General features: G+C 38.5%; 1 protein-coding gene across 2 annotated transcripts in view; it reads right to left on the bottom strand.

Annotated features, from left to right (window-relative positions):
• Positions 1-26252, bottom strand: part of ARSJ (arylsulfatase family member J) — a 57418-nt gene extending 31166 nt beyond the window's left edge. Inside the window, exon 1 of one of the 2 annotated variants that reach the window (XM_012779791.3) lies at positions 25498-26252. In XM_012779791.3, the coding sequence (XP_012635245.2) occupies positions 25498-25898 (401 nt within the window). In that variant the 5' untranslated portion in view covers positions 25899-26252. The remainder of the gene's footprint in view (positions 1-25497) is intronic. The other variant, XM_075998381.1, reaches the window with a different exon arrangement.
• Between the last annotated feature and the right edge of the window lie 409 nt (positions 26253-26661).

The raw sequence follows: 26661 nt of genomic DNA, 5'->3' as shown, positions 1-26661 counted from the left end.
AGTTCCTTTAGTAACATAATAAAATTCAGTTGTTTAATCAAGTAGGTTTTTTTTAAATCAGGATACCATAAGCAATCTATTAATTAGTCTTATTTCTAAAATCCAGACTTCTCTTTTGACATTGAGATATTACACATCTTAAATATTCTGATATCCTTGTCTTTCATGAAACTTCAGTGATTGCTTTTATATATTTTCACACATATATTAATGTTTAAAATATGGCATGAAATTTAATCCACTCTAGATTCTTCTCATTTCAGCTGTCTTTACTATCTGTTAGCCCAGGTAACCAACTGCTTCCATACAAGGATAAATCCCTGGGCGAAGTAGTGCTGAAATCAGTCACTAGAGGGCAATAGAGGGCTGAAAAATAGGTACAGGACTAGTGACCCCCTGGTTAGAAGGACCAAGAGGACTATAAGTTGGAGAAGGCCAGTTCTCTGTAGGAGAGGCACATCTCTTAGGTTTATCCGGTTACAGTTGAGATACTGTTCACATAAGAACTGAGAACTGGGGCACAATCAAGACAGATCAGCCAGTCAGCACTCAGCTGGATGACACAGCAAATGACAGACGTTTTTAGAAAGTGTGATATCAACACCAGAAAATAGTCTGGACACCAGGAGTCTTGGTGTCATGGTTGAAATCTGTATTCAAAGCCAAGATCTCAATATTAATAGCTTCAGCGACAATAGCTACAATTTATTGAGCGTCTACTACATGTCTAGCAAGGAACCAACAATATTTCCCATTCTTTGAACAATCTTTGGAAAGTAATATCCCATTTCATAAAGAGGAAAGAAACTAGAGAACAGCGTTTAAGAAATTTAAGTGGCAGAAAGATCTTGGCATAGGTCAGTGAGCTGCAAAACATGTACTTTCTCTGCTGGAAGTCTGTATAGTACTGTATCCTGATTCAGTAATTAGAACTCTGGGGAGAGAGCATGGTATAACCTTTTGGCAGTTGGCTTCAAGGACCTAGTATTCATTCTCCCTTAGAATTTGGGGAGAGTGGACACATCTCACTTATCTTGGACTTCCATTTGCTACCAATCGTATTTCATCAATCCTTCACAGACTGCAGTTCATCCTGCTTTTTAAGGATGATGCAAACAAAATATATCCTATTAATACATTCCATTTTCTTTAAAGTCTTAAGGCAAATGTAAATTTTTTAATAAGTTCTATGTTTACAATATAAACTTAGTGCAATAAAAATTCTCAGCAACAATTTGAATTTCAAATAGGGCCTGTACCCTTTGGCCCAAATATTGGCCACAAAAATGTGGCACCAAATCCATCTAGGGAATATGCATAGTGAATAATTAAGGGAGAAAATGTTTAAAGGGTAAAAAGATTTTCCATTTTAGCTTCTGCAAAACCAATATTAGGTGGCTAGGTAAATAAATTTGGGGTAAGATGATCAGTGGCAGCACAATAAAAGGATTTTAAAAGTGCTAAAGCTTGAATAACTTAATGGAAGCGAAGAGAAAGTGCTCTGGGAAAAAATGATTTAAAGGTAGCATAAGCAATGATAAAGTCACTGATGTCAAAGATGCATGACATGCTGGAAAAAAATTGTTTCAAGAAATCTGAGATTCTAAAATTGCAATATTTCTAAATACACTGGAAGCATTCTAGGACAAATTATAGGACTATATGACAAGTGTGGTTCTTTATAATTTCGCTGTTCTGGGTATCTGATGCCTTTCTCAGCAAACAAATAATTAAAATAATATATTACCACCAAAATCCATTTCAGGTTTCCTGAATGTATCCATTACGTGTCTGAGTGTATTGGAGCCTCTTCCCAATGATCTCCCTCCCCTTTGCCTTTCTTTTTCCCAGCCTATACAAATAAAAGATTCCTTGAATTAATACAATTTCTTTCCTTAAAATAAATAATGTTTCCATAGAAGCTTTCTCTGGTCCAAAAACATGTAACTGTCAAAGAGTCCAAAATTTTTTAAATATTCAGGTTTATGGACTATAGACCCATAGTTATCATTTGTTTAAGTTTTCATCTTTTATGAGGATATTTTAAATCTTACTTAAAAAATAAATGAAGTGCTTGTTTCAAATTCTGCCTCCAATGAAATACCTAGGAAGCTCTCTGTGTTTCAAAAAACTTAAATTTCTTCCTTTATTTCTTTTAAGGTTAAACACAGAAATGTACTTTAAGAGTTTACATCGATCTCCCTTAACTCTCACCACATATATTACCCCAAGGATAAAGATTCCTACAGTTATTACGGGCAGTTTTTGATGTACAAATATTACCAATAGGTGGGTAACAAATATTACCAATTCATCTCATAGCAGCAAGGTAGATGAACCTAGCTCACACTGAGAAGTAATACATTAACACCTCACTCGCAGAAAATAGAACCATGTCTTTTGCAAGTTGGGTTGTTTCTAAAATGTTCCCGGACATTCAACACCTTACCCAAGGCACCAGATGTCTTGAACCTCTTAGAAATGATTTTTTAAAATTTATTCTAACACAGTAATGACTTTCCCTTTGATGTTCTCTGTGTACTCATCTGTCCTAGGTTATTTTGGTGCCCTTTCCTCCCATAAAACAGAACTATGTTCTTTTTTTCCCCCCTCTCCATTTCTTGACTATCTTCTTGAGCATTTGTGAGCACACGGCATCTGTTTCCAAGCCTATGCCAGATGGATGAAAATAATTATTGGAGCAATATGAGGGAAGAAGATCAAGGTAGTTTTAACATAGGCAGGAGATAATGGAAGCATAGGAGCAAAAACTGAAAAACAGAGCCACTCATTGTCAGGACTAGACTAAAGCCACTTACGTCTGAGTGTCGCCAGACACAATGGCATGCGTAAATCTAATCTGAGAAAGTCCTCAAGCAGTTATTGCAGACATCCTTACCATCTCCTCACTCTAGATTCTAAATAGTATGTATTAAAGTAAATGAGAAAACTGGTTTTTATTTGACTATTAACCCAATTAACCAATGTCTTTTAGGTCCTAAATCTACAAGGAGTCACGGTAATCTAAATGAGTACATAACCGAACAAGAAATGCAGAAAAAAGAAAAAATCAACAGAAATATCCACAAGCCCAGGTTCCGTGCTTTCCTGCACTGGCTGTGCCATGGTTTTTATTATAAAAGAAACTACCAGGATGCAGTTGGCCTGGTATTTTCAAGCACCAAATTCAAATGGGTAGAACTCAGTAGGTACCATGCAAAGAATAATGGCTAACATCTGCAGAGGGCTTTCCGGTCCACACGTCGCTTTGTTTAACCTTCATAACGGTTATAATCCTCATTTATAGCTCAGGAAATGGAGGCTCAGGGAGGTAAAGTGATCTAATTAAGATCACATAACCAAAAAAAAAATGTTTTAAATCATAACTTTCAACTCCAAAATGAGGTTTTCTGACTCTAAATCACGTGTTATTTCTTCTACATCATGCTGCTTTTGCAAAAATGTTTTTAACAAAGTCTACATTGTGGCAACAATAATGCTGTGATTATACCTTTTAATGTAATTTTTGGAAAATGTTGCCCTTTAGTATATTCCAGCAATAGGAGCTACGGTGTAATATTTTATGACGGTCATATTTCTGAGTTATTTGTAGTGTGGAAACTGAACCTTTGAAAATTTTTGAAATCTACTTAAACACTGTTATTTGGCTCTTCTTGTGATCAAAAATATTGTTCCGTGTACTGCACCTTGCCGTGCTCTGTCACACAGTGGGCTAAGTAGTCACAAAGGATGCAGTGGCTCCGAACTAACAGCCCTGATTTAAAATGAAATGTGTTAAGAAAATAAAGTTTCAAAGGACACACGTTTTGATCACCATTGCTGTCCCAATGGTCAGTGTTTTTGAACTGAAGATAAAAGATATATATTCATTTAGATGAGGAAAAAATAGGCAACCATGTCTTTAATCAGACAATGCAATCCTGTTCTTTTTTTTTTTTGAGACAGAGTCTCGCTTTGTTGCTAGAGTGAGTGCCGTGACGTCAGCCTAGCTCACAGCAACCTCAAACTCCTGGGCTCAAGGGATCCTCCTGCCTCAGCCTCCCAAGTAGCTGGGACTACAGGCATGCATGCCCGGCTAATTTTTTCTATATATATTAGTTGGCCAATTAATTTCTTTCTATTTAGAGATAGGGTCTTGCTCTTACTCAGGCTGGTTTCGAACTCCTGACCTTAAGCAATCCGCCCTCCTCCTCCTCCCAGAGTGCTAGGAGTACAGGCGTGAGCCACCGGGCCTGGCCAACCTGTTCTCATGTTAGGCAGGCTTGAGCTCGTGTATTTCTTTTAAAGAGGCCTGAAGTCCTTCTATACTAGAAATAATCAAGAAACGTTGAAGAACAATTCTCAAGTTTTAAAGAAAGTGTGTTCGCTTTTGCTTGAGACAAAACACGAAAATATTTGGTTGAAATAGGAACAGTTCATAAAGTTCTGAGTATCTAAAATAAGAAAATCATTTTTTTAAACATTGCAAAAATGACAATTTTGGAATTTTAATGGAAACAAAGAATACAGTTTAGCAAGTGTATTTTTTTAAAATACATTTTGATCTGATCCCACAGCCAAAAAAAACGATCTCATCAAACCTCTGGTGCAGCGTGCAGGTGTGTCGGTGGAGGGGTAACAGCTGTCTATTTCTGCCGTTGCTCTCCCTGCACCAAACCGCCCCCTGGGGGCTGGCAGCAGCGACAAAGGCGACAGAGGCTCCGGGGCCTGCAGCGAGGGGAGGTGTGGGGGGTTCCCTGCGTGTAAACGCTTGGGTTGGACCCGGGGCAGAAGCAGGAGGCGGACTTGGAAGCCCGCGGGGTCAGACGGTGCATTCCGACGGAGGACTGTTTGGGGGCCACCTTTTGATTGTGTCACACCTGTGCTGAAAACCTTCCAGGCGCGTCCCGTGGCATGCGGGGTCAGTTTCAAAGTCCTTACTGTGGGCTGCAAGACTGCACGGCCTGGCCCCGGCTCCTGCGCTCCACACCGGCCCGCGGGCCCCTCCCGACTGGCCCAAGCCAGCTCCAGGCCCGGGCTTCGCTGCGTGGCCCCCGCAGCCCGGCCAGCTCCGGCCCAGGTGGCGCAGACAGCTCCCCCTAGTGCCAACACAGAATCGCGCTTCCTCTTCCTCTCCTTTGCCTTAAGTTGCTTAATTTTTTTTCTTCCACTTCTTGACATTGTATTTTTATTAATGCAGATAATAAGAACAAAAGTTTCATTTTTGCAGGTGATAAATATCAGCCCAAATATCAGGAATTTAAGTGAAACGACCTAAGATTTACATGCAACCTAACTATTTATCTTCATGGATGTACACTTTCTTTAGATGAAAAAATTTCAAGTAAACCCATTTCTATCAGAAAGAATGCAATGGTGGTTGAATGATTCTATTCTAGTCTATCTAGTCTACTCTATCCTGTTTATTTACAAGTCAGCTATAGTTTACAAAATCTTTTTTGTGTCACAAAATGTATTTGTTAAGTATAAACTATAATATAACTTTATAAAACCGTTATATAGTTTATGAAAGCTACAGTGTTTTTATTAATATTTATTTCACATCAAGCTCTAATTACAAGGGTCATCTCATCATGATAAAACCCAAAAACACTTCACAAAGACAGATGCTCAAGAAAAAAAGGCCGAGGAATGAATTAAAGTATTTGGAAGGCATGAAAATGATAGTTTATGGTATGTGGGTAGGTGTGTGAATCATACCAAGTACAGAAGAAGCCTAACTGGAATTTAAACCTTGTTGTGGAGGGGAACTTCACTGATTACGTGGGTGAAAATAATTGTGACTGTTTTTACAGCAGAGGAGGCTTTGGAATATTCTTCTCTCCTTTTTTTTTTTAAATGAAAATTACCTTGTGGAGATTGTTTACCTATCATGTAACTCCAACAAATGGACCCGGGTCCAAAGCTGCTACAAAAGGAAGATGCATTCCCTAATTGTTCTAAAGTGACAGTGTATCATCTTACTTATGAAAAGATAAAAGAGATAATTCAACCTCTGCTTGTTGTACCTTGATTTTAATCAAAATACTAATACATTAATGTAATATGCCAAATATAAATTCTTTCCATTCATAATAACTAAAATTAATAGGTTTTATTTAGGACAAAATAATTTTATGACTTAAAAATATTTGATTTGAAATTTATGAAAAATAGAGATATAACTGTGTTTTCATAGCACACATTAATTATCAAGCCCAAATGTATTTAAAATATCTGGAAAATGTGCAGCATGTATCTGTTTGCTGGCCAGCTGTCCTCAGACAGTAGCTATTTGGCTTGCAGACTGATGACAATTTCTCTTCTTCTCTTTATATTTCTAATGGACTTGACTTAGGTTGTTCCCTAATTACTTGGAACAGGATAAAGTTTAAACTATAACCAAGTATTCATTACAGCCCATCTATTAACAAAGACTGAATGGGTAGTAGATTGGACAAGTCAAAAAATAGACATGTATTGAAACGTAGTAATTTTTCAAACAGCATTAGAGAAGTTGAACACTTGTTGAGCTATATGTACAAGCTGAAAAAAAATAAGTATCTTATTTAATTTCTTTGCCTAACAATATGGGAATAATATTGGGGAGAATAGAGTTTGTAGTGATTTTGAAAGCAAATGAGGTAAAGCCTACTTTATGAAAAAACACGCTTTGAATAAAAGAGATTAGGATCCAACTTATTCATAATAAGGAAGGTGTATGCAATACCCCCCATAAGGTGTATGCAATACATTTTTCCTTAGAACATAAAGAGTTAATATTAATCATTGAACAGAAAAAAGAAGAGGATCTAAGATTTTAAAAGCAAAGCCTTGAATAAATATAAACGTACTAGAAATCAGTGGGGCCATGCAGTCACTTAACAAATATTTCCTGGCTGTTTACTATAAGTTTAAATTGATAAGACAAGGCCTATACTGTTTAGAGCCCAAAGTGCAATGGAGAATTTAGCAATGAGCATTGGTTAAGTGTAAATAAAATGTCTGACTTAAGGAGGAACTTGTCTTCAGGAATAATCAAAGGCAGGAAAATTTGATTACAGTCCTTGGACTTTCGTGCCAGGACAGACGAGGGTTTGTGGCTCTGTGGGCTCCATGGTGCCGACAACTTTCTGCTTTTCAGGCAGCTGCAGAACGCTGGGATGGGCAATTTACAGAGAAAATTCCAGTGGCCTAATGGGGGCAGGAAGAGACCAGTGGCAACAAGCCATTTCACAGGCTGCTGCGATTATGGCAGCAAGATGAACCTGTAGCATTGTGTATATTGTCATAAATTAGAGGATTCATTTCACTTTGGAATCACCAATGTCTTTAATAATGGCAGGCATTCATAATATGAGATGTTTTCAGGCAAGGCTGGGTTTGGGGAGCAAGGCCTTGAGGAGGATTCATGACATAGTAAGTTAATACAGCAATAAAGGTGTCAGTGCGATTTCTTATGCTTTGGGAGGTGACAGTTCTTTTATATTTAGCTCTCCAAAAGGTATCACCAACGTCATATTAATTATCTCCTTAATCATTAGGGGTTTCTCCTTCTTTTGAAAAGGTTACTTTCAGAGACTTCTCTTTAAAAAAAACAATAATAAATCCTTTATGACTGCAAAGATAATAAGCAATACATTTATTCATTGGAAAATAAAATGTAAACGTAAGTAGAGTAACAATATATTTGACAATGGCAATGGGTCTTTAAAATTGTTCTTCTGCAACAAATGCGGTCTTTCATTCCATTGAGTAGGAAAATCTTAAATCAGTCTTTCCAGGATAGATCACTGGAAAACAAAATCCAGCAACCCCATTCCCCCTCTCCTGCCATCACTGCAAATGCACAACATGTGCGTTCACAGTTCCTGGCGACTGATTGGTTTGTATATTGAACACAGTGATTTGCTTCTTTTGTGCTTCTTAGAAAAAAAAAAAAAAAGGTAACATTAACTTCCAAAAAAATTCTAAAACTTCAAAGTGAGATGGAATTTCATCTACAAGGCTTAAAAACATCTTTTAATTTTATGATGGAATGGCAGTCTAAAAACTTTTAGGAATAAATAACCAATTGGACAAGCACACAGACCTTCTGAGACATCCTTCTCCATAACATTGTCTAGGTCACAGGACTCAGTGGTTACCATTCTACGTCCCACGGTAAGGTGACCGAGAGAAACAGTTTCATAGAGAGTGGTATACACAAACGCAGCAAATCTTTTTAAATTTGCATGTTGTTTTGGGAATCTTTTTAAAAGGAACTGCAAGCCAGCATATGGGAAATTATAAATGTGGCCCACGTCTGCCTGGAATCTAATTAGAGATGCCTTCCAGCTGTTGGCACTGCCTGGGAGCCCCTGTTTCCTTTTGCTCTTTCCTTGCAAACAAACCATGGAAAAGCAAGCCGAACCCCAGTTCTCCTGATGCAACCTGAACTGAATGAGGTAGTCTGGTAAAACAGAAGATGAGAAACCAGCCTCCTTACTGAGTGTACATAAAGTGTATTATGTAAATGTCAACAAAGAGAAAGGTATAGAAACAGGCTCTCATTGTTAAAAAATCTATATGCATTACCAGCAGCACAAAAAGTGTGATCAATTTTATGACTAGAGACAGAGGTGGTCTAATGTTTACCTATTTGTAGAAAAATTAAGAAATTCATTATTTTTTCCATTAGCACTACGTTCGCCAAACCTGATGCCTGTGATGATGAAATCAAGTCTTTAAACCCTTAGCTTTGGTAAAGATCAGGCCCCTATATCTTGGACTGGCTATTTTTTTCTCTATGGATATTAACCTGAGTATTTGGTCTTTAGCTGTCTCATACATACAGATGTTTATGTAAGAAACCTTAAGGCATAGGGGATTTGGAGAAGCATGTGGCATTGGTCTGGATCTTGGAGGCTAAATAAAATTTCAAATAGGCTTAGAGGGTGATTGTGGTATAAATTTACTTCTCCCATTTCTTCATTCTTTTATTTTCCACTAATTCCCCTGCATTTTCGGCTCTCCCTTCACTCCTCCTCCATCCATGTGTCTGTCTTAAAAAAAACCCTCTCTTTGAACCTGTTACTTTTTGAGCTGCCACCGTATTTCTCTCTTCCTCTTGTTACAAGGTTAACCCCCTCACACGGGTTACACCCACTTTTTCCATTTCTACTCTACCAGCCTTGTTAATAACCTCTCCAGAATCAAACCCACTTGTGTTTTGGGAGTGGGGGCCTAAAAATGATGTCTTTCCTCTTAAAATAGAAATTTGAAAGTGCTATAAAAATTTTAATAATAACTAGAACTGTCTGAAGAGAACATTGATTTTCAGGCAAATGTTGTGAAATTCAGTCATCTGCCTCATGTTGCTGTAGACATTTTTCTGAAGGGCTCACACAGAACATGAACCTCATAAGCCCACAGAACACCGTGGGGGAAAATCATTTCTGTTTACCCTCAGTCCAATGTTCTTTCCCATTAACAGCTTTACCTCTAAATATGCATGACATTTCCTCCCAAAAATCTTCCGTTTAATGTTTCAAATGCTCAGACTGGTTCTGACTTAGTGAATTAATTCCCTAGTATTGAATCATCCGGCCAAACATGAGTCAGAGCAATAAAGCTCTCGGAGACACTTAGCTATTTGAACTTCAGGCACATATATAAACCTGTAAACAATTTCACAGTCTCAAGGGAGACAGAATTTTTACTTGTTGCGAGAGGCTGGATTAAGAGAAATAGCACTTCAGTGTTTTCATGTCTCACTTTTTTGAATTTACAACACTTACTCGGAGAACTTTGGTTCTATCCTTTTTACTTATAGAGATTACAATGATCATGTTTAGCATTTAAACAAAAATTTCACAGACAGTTGCTATGTTTCACTTTATGTATATTAAGCATGATTTTTTAGACCATTTGGCAACTGCAACAAACATAAGATCAACTGTTTCAGCAGAACGTTTTTTATATGGTTGCATATTGTCAAATGGTATTTGGTTTCTGAAAAATGGAATGAAAATATGGAGCCAAATGGTACAGTTTAAGGTCAGAATATTCACTATCTTGCAATTTGGTTAATGTTACTACATACAGTCTACCAGCCATCCAAACAGAACTTTTTCTGAAAGTCTTCTATTAATAGTTTCTCCTCTCTTTATTTCAAGCCTATGTTCATTGGAGCATTAAGAATGTCCTTTCTATCAACTGATTGTCTCTTGAATTATTATTCTCTTTTCCATTCTTACTGTATCATTATGATTTTTTTTCCGTTCCTTATTTCTCATTCAAACAGCTTCCTACTGATTTCCCTGTTGTAAAGTTAGAGAAATAATAATGAGACATTGATAGAATAATGAGACAGTGATGAAATAATAAAAAACGAAGCATTGATAATGAGTTGTAGTCGGCATTTTATAAAATATACACTGATGGAGAACAAAGTTTATGTTTAGTCCCTGTGCCTGTTCTGTAATATGCTTACCTACAACTTAGTTATTAAATAATAGCTTCCTAGTATTCTTTTCTCACTATTGGGCTGTTGAAACGATATTTGATGGCAAGAGAAAAACCTAAGAGTCTGATATTATCTGAAAAATCTTTATAGATATTGCTGTTTTATTGTTAGTTTCCATGTATCTCCATGTATCCTGGTTTGGATGTTAAAGTATTTCGAGCTACCTTCACTGTAGCACTATAATAACTACACTATTATTGCTGCTCTTCCTCCTCTTTAACAGCTATAACTGATTCAGGTATACGCATCAAAATGAAAGTCAGATTGAGTCGAAAATGTAATCAAAGAATTTTCTTATAAAAGATGTGTTTAAGAGATGGTAGCTTTTTGTTGCTGCTACTGGATCATTATTGTTACATTTTGTAACTCAATGCCCATATTTCTTGAAAATGACTGCATTACCAACATATTTCTTATTTATAGCATGAAGTTAATAACTCATTTCCTTGATATGCTGGAAAATTTTCCCCAGAGTAGATTAAATGGGCCAGAGTATTTCCAAAACTGACCCAGGAGCCCTGCAAACTGGGCAGAAGTGCCCTGAGCCTGTCTTAGAAGGAAGGGGTTGAGGCTTGAACCTACACCAGCAACTCTTTTGTTGTTTTTCTCTTTTGTTTTATATACTGGAATTTTTCTATTAAGGAATTCATTAACATGAAAAGTTCTAGTGAAAAAGAGTTTGTAAATCATAGAGGAAATTTCAAGTCCAACAGGAAATAAACCAATGTACCTATGGCAGACAAACGTGGGAATTGGCCGGCTTCTCTAGGTGAAAAGTAAGTAATGGGAGAAAGAGACTACAGTGCAACTTCTGCACAGACAGAAGGGACATGTGACACACAAACCCTGCCGCACCCGAGGCGTCCAGCACTCGGGAAGTGAATGACACCTATGTGACAAGACGACACAGCTTGCCTGAAGTTTCACACTCTAAGATTTAAAATAAAGAGATGCAGAGGAGGGATGTGACATTGGAAAGGTTCCTTTGATTCAGTGTTCTTTAAGAAATAAATAGTTGAATATTTTCTTTTGTAAGAGATTTTTTATAGTGCTGGCCTTAAAATCCAAGAAAGGGACTGTTTAGGCTAACAAGTTATGTCAGACAGAAGTTGCACTTCCATTCATTCATTCATTCATTCATTTATTTATTTATTTGAGACAGGGTCTTGCTCCGTTGCCCAGGCTGGAGTGCAGTGGTACGATCACAGCTCACAGCAGCCTGCGTCTCCTGGCCTTGTGTGATCCTCTCACCCCAGTCTCCAAGCAGCTGGGACTATGGGTGTGTGCCACCATGCCTGGCTAATTTTTTTTTTTTTTTTTTAACTTTTGTAGAGACAGGGCCTCACTGTGTTGTCCAGGCTGGTCTTGAACTGCTGGCCTGAAGTGATCCTCCTGCTTTGGTCTCCCAAAGTGCTGGGATTACAGGCGTGAAACACTATGCTCAGACAGACATTTTGATTTCAGTACTATGTGTGGTAACTAAGGTGAATGCATTAAAACAAACATTCCTCTCAAAATGTTTCTCAGTGTCTGCATAGCTATTAATTCTTTGGCTCAGAAAACAACAGCAAAAGCCAGCAGCAATACAACTCATCCAGGTTGGTTCATAAATTTTTAGTGAGTGGTTTGCTTTTGGAGAACAAAGAGAAGAGAGATCACCACTGTGGAAAAATTTTTTTAAATGACTGCTTTCTGAATATAATCTACCTTAGCCCATTTAAAAAAGAGAAACAAAATGGGTGCATCTCAAATTTTAAGAAAATCTTGCTAGAAGTCAATCCTTTAAATTCATAATTCTAAAAATTCCAGTGCAGAGCCAATCACCAAGTACTGCTCAGACTCTTTTGCCTTGACATTAATCCAAGAGAAACAAAGAAACATGCATGTGTGTGTCTCTCTCTGTGGGTGTGAATACTTGGTATTTAATACAATCAATAGTCTGGAGTAGCATTTTCATTTTGATGGAAATAGGGATGTTGAGTTCATACATTGGCTCTTCTTGTTAGTTTCCTTTTGCCACCAACCACCTGAGTGATGGATGTTCTAGTAATGGGCAGGGTTTTTGCCTGTGAGCCTGGGACAGGAAAGTGATGGAAAATGACAGATTTGCCCAGTTAATGCCACTCTGTCTGGCCTTGCAGCCAGACATGCATCCTTGCACTCTCCTTCCATGTTCACCTGTGCTGCTTTGTCTTTCTTCTGAAATATTAGTAAGTACCTGAGCCAGAACACAAAGGCAGACCATGTGGCCACACCTACCGCGCTAAGTGAAAAGTGAAAAGAATACATCTATAACTGCAATCTCTCAAAGTGTCAGACCTAAGGGAGTCAGACAAAGAAGCAGAGGCTACCAATAAATAATAGGTAGCCTTTGAAGTGTGAAATGTGATTGCCAAAGAGATTCCTATAACTTCGATCAGTTGTAACTATATGCTTCAGCAAGTACATTTTTATTTTTTGCTAATAGTTGACTGAATGACCTTGAAGTTGTCCTTGACCCCTCTTCTTCCCATCCCATTTGTAGTTCATCAAAAAATCTTGTCTGCTCTACCTGAAGAATATACTCAGAATCCACCACTTCCTTTCTCCCTTCTCTGCACCCCATTCTTTCTCACGTAAGTCTTTCACAGATATTCCTGCTGCACACCTGAACCCTGTGATCTGCCCTCAACACAGCCACTAACGCGATTCTGTTAAAACCTGAGTTAGATCAGGTTATCCTTCTGCTTGCTCCAAGCCCTCCAGGCCTCCCATTTCACTCAGGGTTCCTACCTTGAGCTGCATCCTGAAGGTGTTTGAACACCCCAGGGGGGCTCCTATCACAGGGCTATGCTTTTACTACTCTGCCTGGAGGAGCTCACACAAGGCTCCCACCTTGCCTCCTTTGTCAGGGAGCCCTTCCTTGACCTCTGTCATATTGCCCTTTCTGTCCCTGTGACTCCCCGTCCCCTTTCCTACCTTCTCTTCCTTCACAGAGCAGCATGTCACCCTCTAGCATATGATCTATCAACTTTTTCATTTATTTATGTCTCCTTGCACTAGAATATAAACACCATGAAAACAGGATTTTTTTTTGTAGGTTTTGTCAACTGATATGTTTCCCAGTATGTAGAATAGTAAATGGCCATAAGTAGATGCTCGATATTGATTGAATGGATGAACAAATGATCAATGAATTTCAAGAAAATAAGAAAAGGACCAATGAAATCAAGGGTCATTACTGAAGGAACTGTTATCTGGTAATGGAGTTTCATGAAGGCTTACGAAGTAGTCAATGCATTGTTTTCTTCTCCCTTACAGAGTTCCTAAGGGTGTGCATTTAACCTTGGGAGTTTCCTTCATGAAATTAAGAAAAAATAACACTCATTTACCTTATAGGTTTGTGGAGGGGAACAAATGACATAACATAGTACATTAAAATTGATCTCAAAAAAATTCTATTTTAACTTACTTAGGTTTTTGTTTTGTTTTGTCATTTTGACAACTGGAATCATTCAGAGGCACATCAGAAAAAAAACAAAGATCTGAAACATTCTATTCTTGTAAACAAATCATTTAATTATTTTAGGCAATCTCAGACTATTGATCCAATTGACCTAATTTTCTTTTAAAGGTAAATAATGACAATGAGTTCCCTTGATAATTCAGATGGCTATACTATCACACTTTAGAAAATTATGATACACTATATATATATATATGCATGCACCCTGAAACTGATGAAAATTAGATCAGATTCATAGCTTACTGGTTAAATGACACCTTGAAAAACCACCTATTTTCTTCAAGTTGGTATTCTGGTACAAAAGGTTCTAAAAGAGTAATTTTTCAAAATGTTTATACTTCCTAGTACTTCAATTTCATGATTTGGTTCTCAGAAATTCAGTTGCTTTTTGCTATTGAACCAATCACTTTGCCTAAAATAAGAAATCTTTTATCATTCATGTAATGGGAGAGTGGACACATGTTAATAGAGATGTCTCTTCCAAGAGTCAGCTCTATGAGACCTAAAACAAGCTTTTAATTGTAGAGTGTATGAGGATAAACACATGAGTCAACTGACTTGCTATTAAGATAGTACTTACATTAAACAGTCACATACATATAGTAGGTGTTAAATAAATGGTGGGGAGAAAGATATGACACTGCTCTATTATATATACCTTACAGTTTTAAGTGTCTAACTGTTAATATTTAAGAGGTTATCAGGTTCAACAATGTATGTGGAAAAATTATTAAAACTTTTCAAAGTCAAATTTAAACAAAATATTGTATAGGAAGTAGGTTACTTCAAAACAGTAACAAAAGTAGAATTATATTTTAAATATCTAATGGGACCAATAGTTGTTGGATACCTAAGCTCTTCATCTCTCAATATGAGAAAGTATAATTTGATTGATAGTTTAAGTATTCTTAGACAATCTGAAAGGTAAAGTAATATTGTCATTATTTATATATGACAGAAATGAAAAACAAGAACTTATTCCAATTTCCCAAAATTGTATGGGAAAGTCAGTTTGAAAGTGAGTTTCTGTTTTTTAGAATAACTGTCTTTTTAGCCTGCTGTTGCTTTACACGAATAACATATTTATTAATTTCCACGCTAAAGATGAGCCGTGCATTTATACCTAACCCATCCTGTCAACTGAGTAAGATAGTACAAAAACCATAGTGTTAGAGTTGGAATTCCAGCTTTACAACTAACATGGGACCTTGACCAAGACGACCTTACTTTTATGAGCTTGACTTCTTCATATGTAAAATGTAGACAATAATAATTACTCCAGAGTTATGAGACTTAGAGAATATGTGAAAGAAATATAGGTGTAGATATACACATATACATATTTAGAGAGATTAAAGAATGTAGATTAGAGAGTAATATATGTAAAATGTATTCCTTAAGTGCTAAAAAAATATTAAATCTCTATTCCCTATATTCAACCAAATCCTTTAGCTAGAAAAATATATGATTATTTTGTTAGTACATAGTTACAAATACAACCAAACTATGATCAAATTAAAAAACTGATTTCAAGTGTTTGAGTTTACATTTTCAAGTGTCTTAAAAAATATCTAAAGCAAATTAAGCTTTAATTTGATGAGTCTGATCACTTGGTTCACATACATTCACTATGGTCTTATCCTGTGCAAGAACGTGGTATGTTCAAAGGATATAATACAGTCTTTAACCTCATAACTTTCCAACATAAAAGTTAGTTTTTAAAAATCTGATAAAACAAATTTAAAATTTTTGAGTTCTTCAGATCAAGATTATGGCACAACATGTTTATAAATTTCTAAGAAATTACAGATTTATTAAAGTTTTAAATTACAGCTTAAAACTCATTTAGATGATGATAGAAATGACTTGGTACAGACAGAAAAATAAATGATGAAGGCAGGAAAGTGTAAAATTGTAGAAATCAAGTGCCTGAGGAGGGAAAAAGGAACTCGATATGGCGTGAGTCTTCAACTGGTGTGTGTGTAACTTCAACGCCGACCAGAAGAAGGAAGGCTGTCAACGCTAGGGGGTTGGTGAATTTGGCATTGGCAGTCAAAGAGTTAACTTATTACTGCTTCTGTAATTTCAATGGAATGCTGAGGTAAGGCAATGAGCTGATAAGAGGACATCAGCAGTCTGAGTAGATGAGAAATTTGGAAAGAGCAGTTCTGAAGAATGGGACACAAGACAGGGGAAGGTGAAGGACAGGTGGGCATTTCTGAGAGTCTGTTTTATTTAGATTTGTGGCCAGATTTTGAAGGTCCGTATACGGAATGCTTAAGGATCAGAGTTTAGTCTCCAGGGGGTAGGGGATTCTAAAAATGGGAGGCAGGAAAGTGGCATGATTTGGGCTGTGTTGTAGGAATTTCACTCAAGTCCTATTGGCGGGTGTGGATTCCGAGGCTGCAGACAATATCATCATTTAGGAATTTAATGAAATAGTCATCGTAGAACACTTGACATCTCAATCCCCACGAAGCCCACAGCAATGTATTCATTCAGAATGTCATACACCTACTGAGTGGTCATCCCTGGGTGAGGTGGCATTCAAAGCTGAACAAGATGTATTCATGATATTCAATAAAATGTTTTTATATTATTGTTGCCTTTCCATTGCCCTTTTTTCAATTCTGCTCACTTAATGTTAAGTTTTTGACGTAACTGTTTAAATATGCATCTGCTCTCACCAGCTCAGCAGGGTTCTGTCAGATTCTGCCAAGCATGACAACCAACAATTAAAACGCAGTACAGACACGTAAAAAAATATACCCCTAATCACCTTCCTGAACATCGTGGAACTAACAATATCATGTAGAAAATCTTGCTGGATAAAATATATTAAAACTAAAACATACGGGGTTTACTTTCAACTTTTTTTTTTTGAATCTACATACTGAAATCAGAAAAGAGATAGGATACTCACAGAAAACTTTTAAAAAGAACAAAAGTCAGTTCTTCTAAAGTTTGTATATGACTAACAATTATGGAAACATAGCCTTAAATTAAAACAATTTTTACTTAAAAATTATACAATATGTAAATGTTCTCAAAGTGTTTTCCCATATATTACCACAATTGATCAGTGGAATCACTTTGGAGATTAGTAAGTAAATAATATCATTGCTTCTACTTTGATAATGTGAAAATAATGTGTCTCAGAAAGATCAAAAGACTTATTCAAGGTTACAGTCAGTAATTCATGGAATCAACACAGTAATTAAGATTTCCTCACTCGAAATTATATGCCGTATCTGATCTATCACATTGCTTGCCAGAGGGAAATAAATAATCACTTATTCATCTATTGATTCATTCATTCTTCACACATTTATGTAGTGCCTATTAGTACAAAGCACTGGATTGGGTGCTGTGAGATTTATGAAGATTATAAATCAGAGTCTCACAGCTCAGGGGATTGGCAAGGGAGGTAAGAGGTTCAGTAATGGCTGTGAACAAGTGGAAAATCATGCCCTAACAAGACAGTGGCAGAAAGAACTATGAAAGGTCACCGCTGAGATGACTTATTTCTGGCTAAGGAACCATGGAAAGCTCTGTGAGGAAGGTGGTGTATTAGCTGAGTGTTAATGAGTGGCTGGGATTCTGGGAAAGACAGACAGGGTGTGAATTCCAAAGAGTGGATACAGAGTGAACAAAAGAAGAGAGGACGCAGAGATGTGCTGAAGAAACTGACTCTTCCATTTTTCAGGAGGAGAGAATTTAAAGGCAGAGAGAAAGGCAAAGCTGAAAAATGTGAAGACTGGACTAAGGTGCTTACAATTTTCCTAAGAGGCAGGATGGGGTGATGGGAACAGTAAGTGTTTGGTTGAAGTGACACAAGTTTAGGTTCAAATATACATACGCCCTGCCACTTAAGAAGATATGTGACCATGACCAAATTACGTAATTTCTCTGAAACTGTCATATGCCATCCGCAAAGTGAGGACATGTGTTAAATATTTTATACATATTTCTCAAAGTAATAAAAATATTTTACCTCCAGGGTGAATGTGAAGATCAAATGACAGGATGTCTGAAAAGCAACTAGCTCCAGAAGGGCCTCAGTAAAAATTAACTTCTTTTCCTATTCTCCAGTAGCCAGCGGGGAGCCAGGGAGGGTGTTTGCTGAGTGTGGTGATGTAATGAGAGTCATGTTTTAGTGAAGCAAATGTGCTGGGTCAATCAGAAGAGAGAGGGAGCAAAAGATTAGAGGCAGAAAGTCTTTTTTTATTTTTTGCAATAGGGCACACAAGAGAAATGTCTCCATGGAGTAACACTGCTGGGAATATTTACTATCTAGGATGGTAAAAGAACTCTGTGGCAAACCCTAATTACAGCAAATAAAATACTTACATAGATTAAATCAAAATTAATTCTAGAATATTGCTATAGGAAAAAAAAAACCTGAATGAAACCAAACTTTGAAATAAAAGAGGCTTTTTCATACTGAGCTCATATTAAAAGCTGGGGCTCCAAGGCTTTTGGTCTTCCCATCTTTGATCTCTGGAAAAGGTCATTTGGGTGACACAAATTGTTCTCAGCCCTCCGCACCTGGATAAATTTCTCCCTGTCCGAACAGCTATTCAGGAAACTCAGCAGAATTACCTGAATAGGGATTCACTTCAAAGTATGTGTGTCTGTGTGTTTTTTAAAGATTCGTTTAAAATTAGGGACTTTGATCATACACATGTGCCAATAACTTGCTTGGCCATGATTCTATGATCGGCAAACACATATTGACCATAGGAACCGGCAGCTATTTGTTGCATGGACTTGCCTACTGAGCCAGTCTTCTTGAAATGGATACGTGAGGTTGGAAAGCCACCCTCTCCGCTTGTCATGGTCCTTTTCCAATGTCAAAGTAAGGCCTGAAGAAACTCCTGTTTCTCCTGCACTTTTAACTATACACATTTCCATTTTTCTAAGTGTTTAAGTATTAACTAAATATTTATGAAGATAATGAGTGAACTCTTAGTGACTGATATTTATTGAGTTCTCTCTGGGTGTCAAATGCTACTTAAAACCAGGTCTTGAATAAACAAGAGTGGATGGAGGAGGAAGCATGCATGACTTTGACGTTTATAACAAGCAGAGGGGAAATGACTGTGTGTGGACACGATACCTCCCAAATCCCATTCCCCTAAGCTTCCTTGACTCATTCTCCTATGAGAGTGGCTGAAAGAATTCTGTTGCATTTGCAGGGTTCCCAACACTAGGACAATAGTAAATTGAGAATTTAATATCTAAAAGCAATACTTTGTGAACTCCTGGAAGACCTGTTCCCCTGCCTCAACAACCCACTGCAGTCCACAGAGGATCCTACCTCCCAACTGAGTGCCTGACTGTATGTCTGTATTATGTGGCTAGAGGATTTAGCTCAATCAATCTCCAGAAAGAGGCTATAATTAAAACCAAACACCACTCTCTAAAACCTTATCTTGGAAAAAATATCACCCCATGCCTTTCAGCCCTATTTAAGTCTTCACCACAACTCTGATCTTCCCAACATATCTGCTTTCACTCAAATTCTAATCTCTGTATGTCTATGCACATCCTCTCCTCTGATGCAATACCTCCCCAATCCCAACTCTCTAAACCCTTTTCAATAAGCTCTCTGTTATTGAAAGTCTGTCATTTAGCAAAATCCCCTTTAATCTCATTTCTTTCCTGGATACTCCCTCTACCTTTTTGCTCCGACTGCAGGCTTTCCCTGCCATACTCTTGATTTGGGGTTGGTCTTCTGCCCACACCCCCATTAACACAGAATGTGGAGCAGGGATGGGTTCCCTCTTTATTATTCATTGGAACTTCTAGAACAATTTTGGCTCCTGTCTCCCTTTAAAAGCTCGAATCCTTTGAAAAGCAAGGCAACAGACTATAGACTCATTATTTCTCCTGTTAGCGTCCTTTAACCAATTCCAAGCCCTTCCTCTGTCCAGTCATTCATAAAGATCCCAGCACTGTCTCACCGTCCTCTTTACTACTAGTTCTCTTATTCTCAATGGTTTCTCAATGGATATCTACAGGAATGATCCATCCAACACCCAGTTCCTCTAATACCTTGCCTTCCTCACTTCCAAAGATGTTCTCCTCCATCTTACCTTAGCACTCATTCTCCTATCATTTTCAAAAACTGCATTACTTACAAAATTTTGATCCTAAGTATACATTTCCTTTTTCCTCAACCACTGTTATCTATCTTTTCAGCTTTCCAAGTTTACTGTAGTGTTATCACTTCAATCCCATCCAATCCATTGACCCAGCACTCTTGGAAAGCACACCTCCCCACAGCCTTCCCCTTTTCCTTGTCAAGTTCAGAATCCATCATCCACCACTCTATTCACTTGACAAATCCCCAAATCTAGTTAAATCCACCTCTTCAACTGTGCTTCTTCTGCCTATGCATGGTAGGAGAAAAACAAACAAACAATGACTAGTCTCTGTTAAAATTTGTGACCACAATCAATACTTAAGTGGACATATAGGAGTAACATTTATTGGGTGTCAGGGGGTTGGGAGGGGGGAGGAGGGGATGGGTGTATACAACCACAACGAGTAAAATGTGCAACATTTGGGGGATGGACATGCTTGAAGCTCTTACTTGAGGGGGGAGGGGGCCATGGGCAATATAAGTAACCCTAACACTTGTAACCCCATAATATGCTAAAAAAAATTATGACCACAAATCTCAGGTGGGCTCTCATTACTGCTCCGTTCTTTTTTGTTTTGTTTGTTTTTTTACTGCATTTTCCTACACAATGTACTTTCTCCCTTTGCTAGGAGAATATTTTGTATCTATCTTTCTCTTTAAACATCCAGATCTTCATTCTCACCTAATTATTTACTTTAAATATTTATTTAAGTAAAGTAAATTATTACTTTACTTAAAAAGTAGAATAATCCAGAAAATAACTACCATATATTCCCCAAACCGTATCTTCCAACCTATTTGTTTTAAGCATCTATTACTCTATACTCGCTATTCTTTCCTATTAAATTGAATGAATTGGGAAAAAATAGCCAAAACAATTTTGAAGAACAGAAAGAAGGACTTACATTCCAGATATTAATATTTATTATAAAGCTATAATAGTTAAGAGGGTACAAACCAAACATGTGCATTCCCCTGACTTATGAAAAGTACGATTTCCCTGCAGTACAATGGAAAACGTATTTTTTTTTTAATAAATAGTGTGAGGCAAATGAATACAGACATTGGAAAAAAAATATTGAACTCTCATTTATACCAGACCAAAATTAATGTCAGGTGAATTATTGATTTAAATATACAAATAAAACAATAACATTTTAGGGGGAAAAAAAAGACCATTGTCATGATCTTGGGGTAGGACATAAAAAGAATATCTTAAATAGTACATAAAAAGAAAAGGATTATAAATTGGATTACAATAAATTAAAACCTCTCTTCATCAGAAACACTTATTAAAAGAGTGAAAAAGCAAGGCAGAGAATGGAAGAGGTTATCTGCAATACAAATATCAGACAAAAGAATCGAATGTATAAATAACTACCACAAATCAATAAGGAAAGTGCAATCACCCACAGGGAAAACAGGCAAAAGACTTGAATAAATTCTACTTAAAAGGGGATATCCAAATGATCCACCAAAATATAAAAAAGATGCTCAACTTCACCAGTCATCAGGGAGGTGCACATTTAAACCACAATGGTGTGCCAGTGCATAAAAGCCAGGATGGCTAAAAATGAAAAGGGACAATACCAAATGTTGGCAAAGAGCAAGTGGGATTTTCCATACAATTTCAAGTGAGAGTGCAAAGTGGTAGAGGCACTTTGGGAAACTATTGGGCAGTGTCTACAAAACTGAACACACACATCCCTATAACCTAGCGATTCTACTTGATAGATAACCAAGAGAAATCCATACATATATGTTCACCAAAAACCATATTCAAGTATTTTTATGACAGCACTAGTCATAATAGCCTAACACTGGAGACAACTCACATGTTCATCAACAGTAGAGTGGGTAAATATTAATAAATTGTAGTATATTTATACAAAGAGAAACTATTCAGTAATGAGAATGAATGAATTCCAACTACAGGCAATGACATGGAAAATTTTACAAATATAATGTTAAAAGAAAGAAGAGCCAGACATAAAAGAGTATCTTTTCTGTAATTTCATTTGTAAAAAGTTCAAAAACCAACAAAATTAATTTAAAGTGCCAGAAATTGGGAGAGTGATAAACCCCTGGTGAGTGGAGCATTTGGGTAGGGGGTTAAGCAAAATGAATTTATCACACATCTTATAATAAATGCACACTATTTGAGTTAGTTACCTTTGCATTTGTTAATAGTGCTCATCATGGCATTTCAAGCGGGATAAATAAATTACAAAGTAGTAAAGACACAAAATTATTTGTGTCAAAGATACAAATTCAGTTCAGATTGCCAATCTTCCTATACTGCTCTAAAGCATACATAAAACACATGTCTAAATTTTGCAAAACGTATAATTCTCTTTCTGAAGCCTTCATCATATCCTCTTTTAAGAAAAAAAAATGATGTCATTTCTCCATGTCTTTATGTACAAAACTGTAAAAGGGAAAAAGTGAGAAAATTACTCTGAAATAAATCAAACACAGGCAGCCACCTTCCCAGTTAACCTTTTATCTCACCCAGACGATTCTGGACATTGAGAGTGCTGTGTCTCAGAGCCCAGTGTAAGAACTCCAGCATCACTACCCTCTTGGACTCTGTTGCCACATCCATAAAAAATGGGGCTAACAATAGCAACTACCTCATAGAGCTGAAAGGATGAAATGAGGCCATGCATGTCAAATGCATTGTTCCCGAACACAGTGACTGCTCAGCAGATGCTAACATTGCATACTAGCCCTCTTAATTTATTATTAATAGTGGCATCATCAGAATAACGTGACATGCTCATTAAATCACTATTGATTTCTGGGCTCAACCCCAGACCTACTGAAGCTGAGTCACTGGTTGGGCCCAGGAATCTGTCTTTTAGCTAGCATTTTTGGGTGTTTCTTTTTGCACACTCAAATTTGAGAATGACTACCTGGAAATCAGGGCTACTTCTTAGTTGTTCCTCACAGTTCCAACACAGGAATCTGCACACGATGAATGCTTACTGACTGGCTGGCTGATGTTCAACATTGCCAGACTGGTGTGGTGTAAATTATTAGAGGAATCTGGAATTTGTCATAGATTTGTGTAGTAGGAGGAAATAAGTTTTTGCATTTTGACGCCAGAAAAATACAAAGGGAGGGTTGTTTTGTTCATATAATCAGAAGTAACTTCGACTTCAATCATTTTGAGTTGACTCTTTCTTCATCATGTGAAGATATTAATATTTGGATCCTCTAAGGTTTCATATAACCTATTTTTCCCTTCAAATAATTCAGTGCATTTAGTTTTTTATTGTTTTCCTTTTCGATTTAGAGGATCCAAAAAGCATAGATATGTTTGTGGAGAGGACAAATGACCATATTCTCTGGGTTCTACATAATTAATATTGAGCCCAGAACTAGGCTTCCATAATCACTTTCTCTCTTATATCTGTGTTCATTTAAAGGAAAGTTTCAGCAATTAGTCTAAAAGGAAAACTGCAAGTGAAAACGTCGTCAACTGTTTAATTCAAATAGAAATTTGAATCAAAGTCAAATCAAAGCCAAATTCAAAGTCAAATCATAACAGCTATTTGAACTCCTCATGTATAAAAACAGTTGTACAACTTGTTGCACGGAATAGAAATTTTAATAGGAAAAGAAATCTTCTCATTAGATGTTTGATTGCATTCAAAGTATAGAGGAGTCAACCTTTGCCCAAAGAGAAAAATTAAGAATTATTTCTAGCTTAGTTTCTGTTTCATCCTACTAAGTAAACATAAAGGTTCAAAGATAAAACCTAGATATGTTATCAGTGCAAGATAATGTTTAAGAACAATTTTTTTTAGGTGAAAAGCCTAGAACACACATTTTATTGTGCAAAATAAATTCATAGAATTCAGTTACATATTTTCAATTACTATTGGCTGTGTAAATCTAAATTCTATAAGTTAGTTGAAGAGGTCCAGTCATGCTTTATCACATATTTGATGTTGAATATCAGTCAGCCCACCAAATATAGGGGTAGTTGGAATTAAACATGAAGAACTTGACCTCCAGGCCACCACATGGATGTGGTATTTTCCAGCCAACACTCTTTTCCTTTATAAAAATCAAATGTTCTTGACTTTCTGATGCCACAATTAACCTTTAAAATGGCTCTGAATACAGTGAGACTTCTTTTTCTCTCTCTCAAGAGAAGGAAGGATGGGATTTTTTTTTTTCTTTTCTGGCAGTGATGCTAAGTTCTGACAGTTTGCTAAGCAGTGGAAATCATGCTGTAAGCAAGACAGAGATTCCTACAAAATAGTCTTTATTTTTCCAGTGGATACTGGCGACTCTTATAGGATCCGACTCCAAGAACAACTTCACTGAAGCGAGGGTTCCGAGCCCTGCGACTGAAATCACAAGAGACACACAGACTGAAACTAGTAAGGGGTCTCTTCTGTCTGCCCCGCTCGATGCCTGGCCCTTCGAGTTGATGTCCATCCCACAGGCTAAATCTGGACATCCAAATCAAACGTCCAAACAGTCTACAGTCTGATATGATAGAGTAAAAGTATGAAAATGCTTGAACACCTTAAGTAGAAGATTTAGCTATTTAGAAAAGCAATAACGATATTGAAACCACTTTACTGAAGCATCCAAATAATCTGATTTTTGCTAATCAAAAAATTTCCAGACATGTAAAAAATAGCAGAAAACTTCAGATGAAGTCTGACTCCTGTTGAGCGTTTGCCATTGAATTTCCTTGCATCATGAACACTACCTTGGTAATTAAATATGGCCTTCATTAGTGAACTCATAAGAGAATATTACCTATCAAAGGCCAAGCAGAGACATGTGTATACTGGTCATATTTTACATTACCTTCTACCCATTTCCTTAACCCCCTTTTCTCCCTGCCATGACCCATGGCTTGGATAATTCAATTCTAGATTGAAGGACAAATCAATAGTCACAGAAAAAATTTGGTCTTTCTTACCAGTGATTGTAAGTGTGAATTCTATTGTGATATCTGAAGCCAAATCTGAGCATGCTCAAAAGTCAGAATAGATTTGGAATAGGAGACCACTTCTGGAGATCTCTGGTTGGTGAGTGAGTAGTTTACAAGTTCTGATCTCATTTTAAAACTCACAGCTGGCTCTGAGAGTAAGGAAAACCAGACTAAAGGAGTGAGTGACTACATTGTCAAGATCATGAACAGGGCATTCATGTTAATAATCCCCATAACCCAGTACCATACATCATTCATTCATTCATTCATTCACTTGTTCTCCATACTTTCTGTCACTCTCTAAAATTAGGGGCTGGATCTTAATGAAATGCTTAAGATTTCTCCAAGGAATCAATGTAAGAAGCAGAAACACTTACTTTCCAGTAATAAACTGACTCCTGGAAGGTGTGCAAATCGGCTGGACATAGTAGTTCTCCAATTTAACTCCTTCGGCAGCGAGCTTGTCAAGAGTGGGCGTTTTTATCTCAGATCCGTGGTAACCCACGTCTCTAAATCCCTGGTCATCCGCTAGGATGAAAATCAGATGGGGCTGGGAGGTGGCGGTTGAGCTGGGCTCCGGGCTCTCTCCAGTCTGACCCAGGAAGGCCCCTTCCTCGTCCTCCTGCAAGCCCTGGCCCCAGGACAGGTAACCGTAGGTGAGGAGGCTGAGGGCCCAGAAACCTGCCAGCGCCCCCATAGCCAGCAGCGCCTTTGCGGGCCCGACGCCGGCCTGCGAAGACGGCGGAGGCGGCGGCCCCGCGCGGCCCCCGGGGGCCATTCAGCGCGGCCCCCGCGGCCCCTCGGCGCGCACGGCCTCGCAGCCCGCGCACGCACGCCCGCGGGGGGCAGAGCCCCGGCCGGCCGCGGAGGGTCGGCGCCGGGAAACGAGTCCTCCTCTCCGCGCGCGCGCCACCATGTCCCGCAACTTTAACCTTCTAGCGGTGATGGCTTAACGGATGGGACTTCGGAAAAAGAAGGAGCCGCTCTTCTCCAACAAATGTCGCCTCCTCCTCCTCCTCACTAGGGCAGCTTGCACACACAAAGTTATCTCCACCCAGAAGTTCTCCGGAGGAAAAGCCAAGTGAGCAGTCGCGAGTCACGGCGCGCAGGGGCTGGCGGCGGCCGGAGCGCGGCGGGCCGGGGCGGCGCGCGCGGGGCCGGGGGCGGTGGGCGGCCGGGCCGGGGCGCCGCGGGCCGGGGAAGCGCCGCGCGGCCGGGCCGTCGCGCCGCGCTCGGGTCCGCGCAGGTGACACCCCGCCATGCCGGGCCGGCTCGCGCTCCCGCCCCACTTGTCCAGGGCGCGCTGCTCCTCCCGGTCCAGGCTCCCCGACGCCCTCCGCGGCGAGGCGAGAGAAAGCCGTTTCTGTCCGGTCTGCCCCCGCCAGCCCGCGCGCCTGTCCCGAGCCCCGCGCGGCGGCCGGTCCGTCCCGAGAGCGCGGGGCCCGCGGGCTGCGCTCGGCGGGCGCGGGAGGGCGCGTCCCCAGCGCGCTCGCCCGGGCCGGCCCGCGGGCCCTTTGCCTCCGCCTCCCGCCCCGCCCGCG

The sequence above is a fragment of the Microcebus murinus genome, chromosome 27, assembly GCF_040939455.1.
Source record: "Microcebus murinus isolate Inina chromosome 27, M.murinus_Inina_mat1.0, whole genome shotgun sequence".
Classification (NCBI taxonomy): Eukaryota; Metazoa; Chordata; class Mammalia; order Primates; family Cheirogaleidae; genus Microcebus; species Microcebus murinus.
The sequence above is the reverse complement of the archived record's forward strand: the minus strand, read 5'-3'. Positions and strand labels throughout refer to the sequence as shown.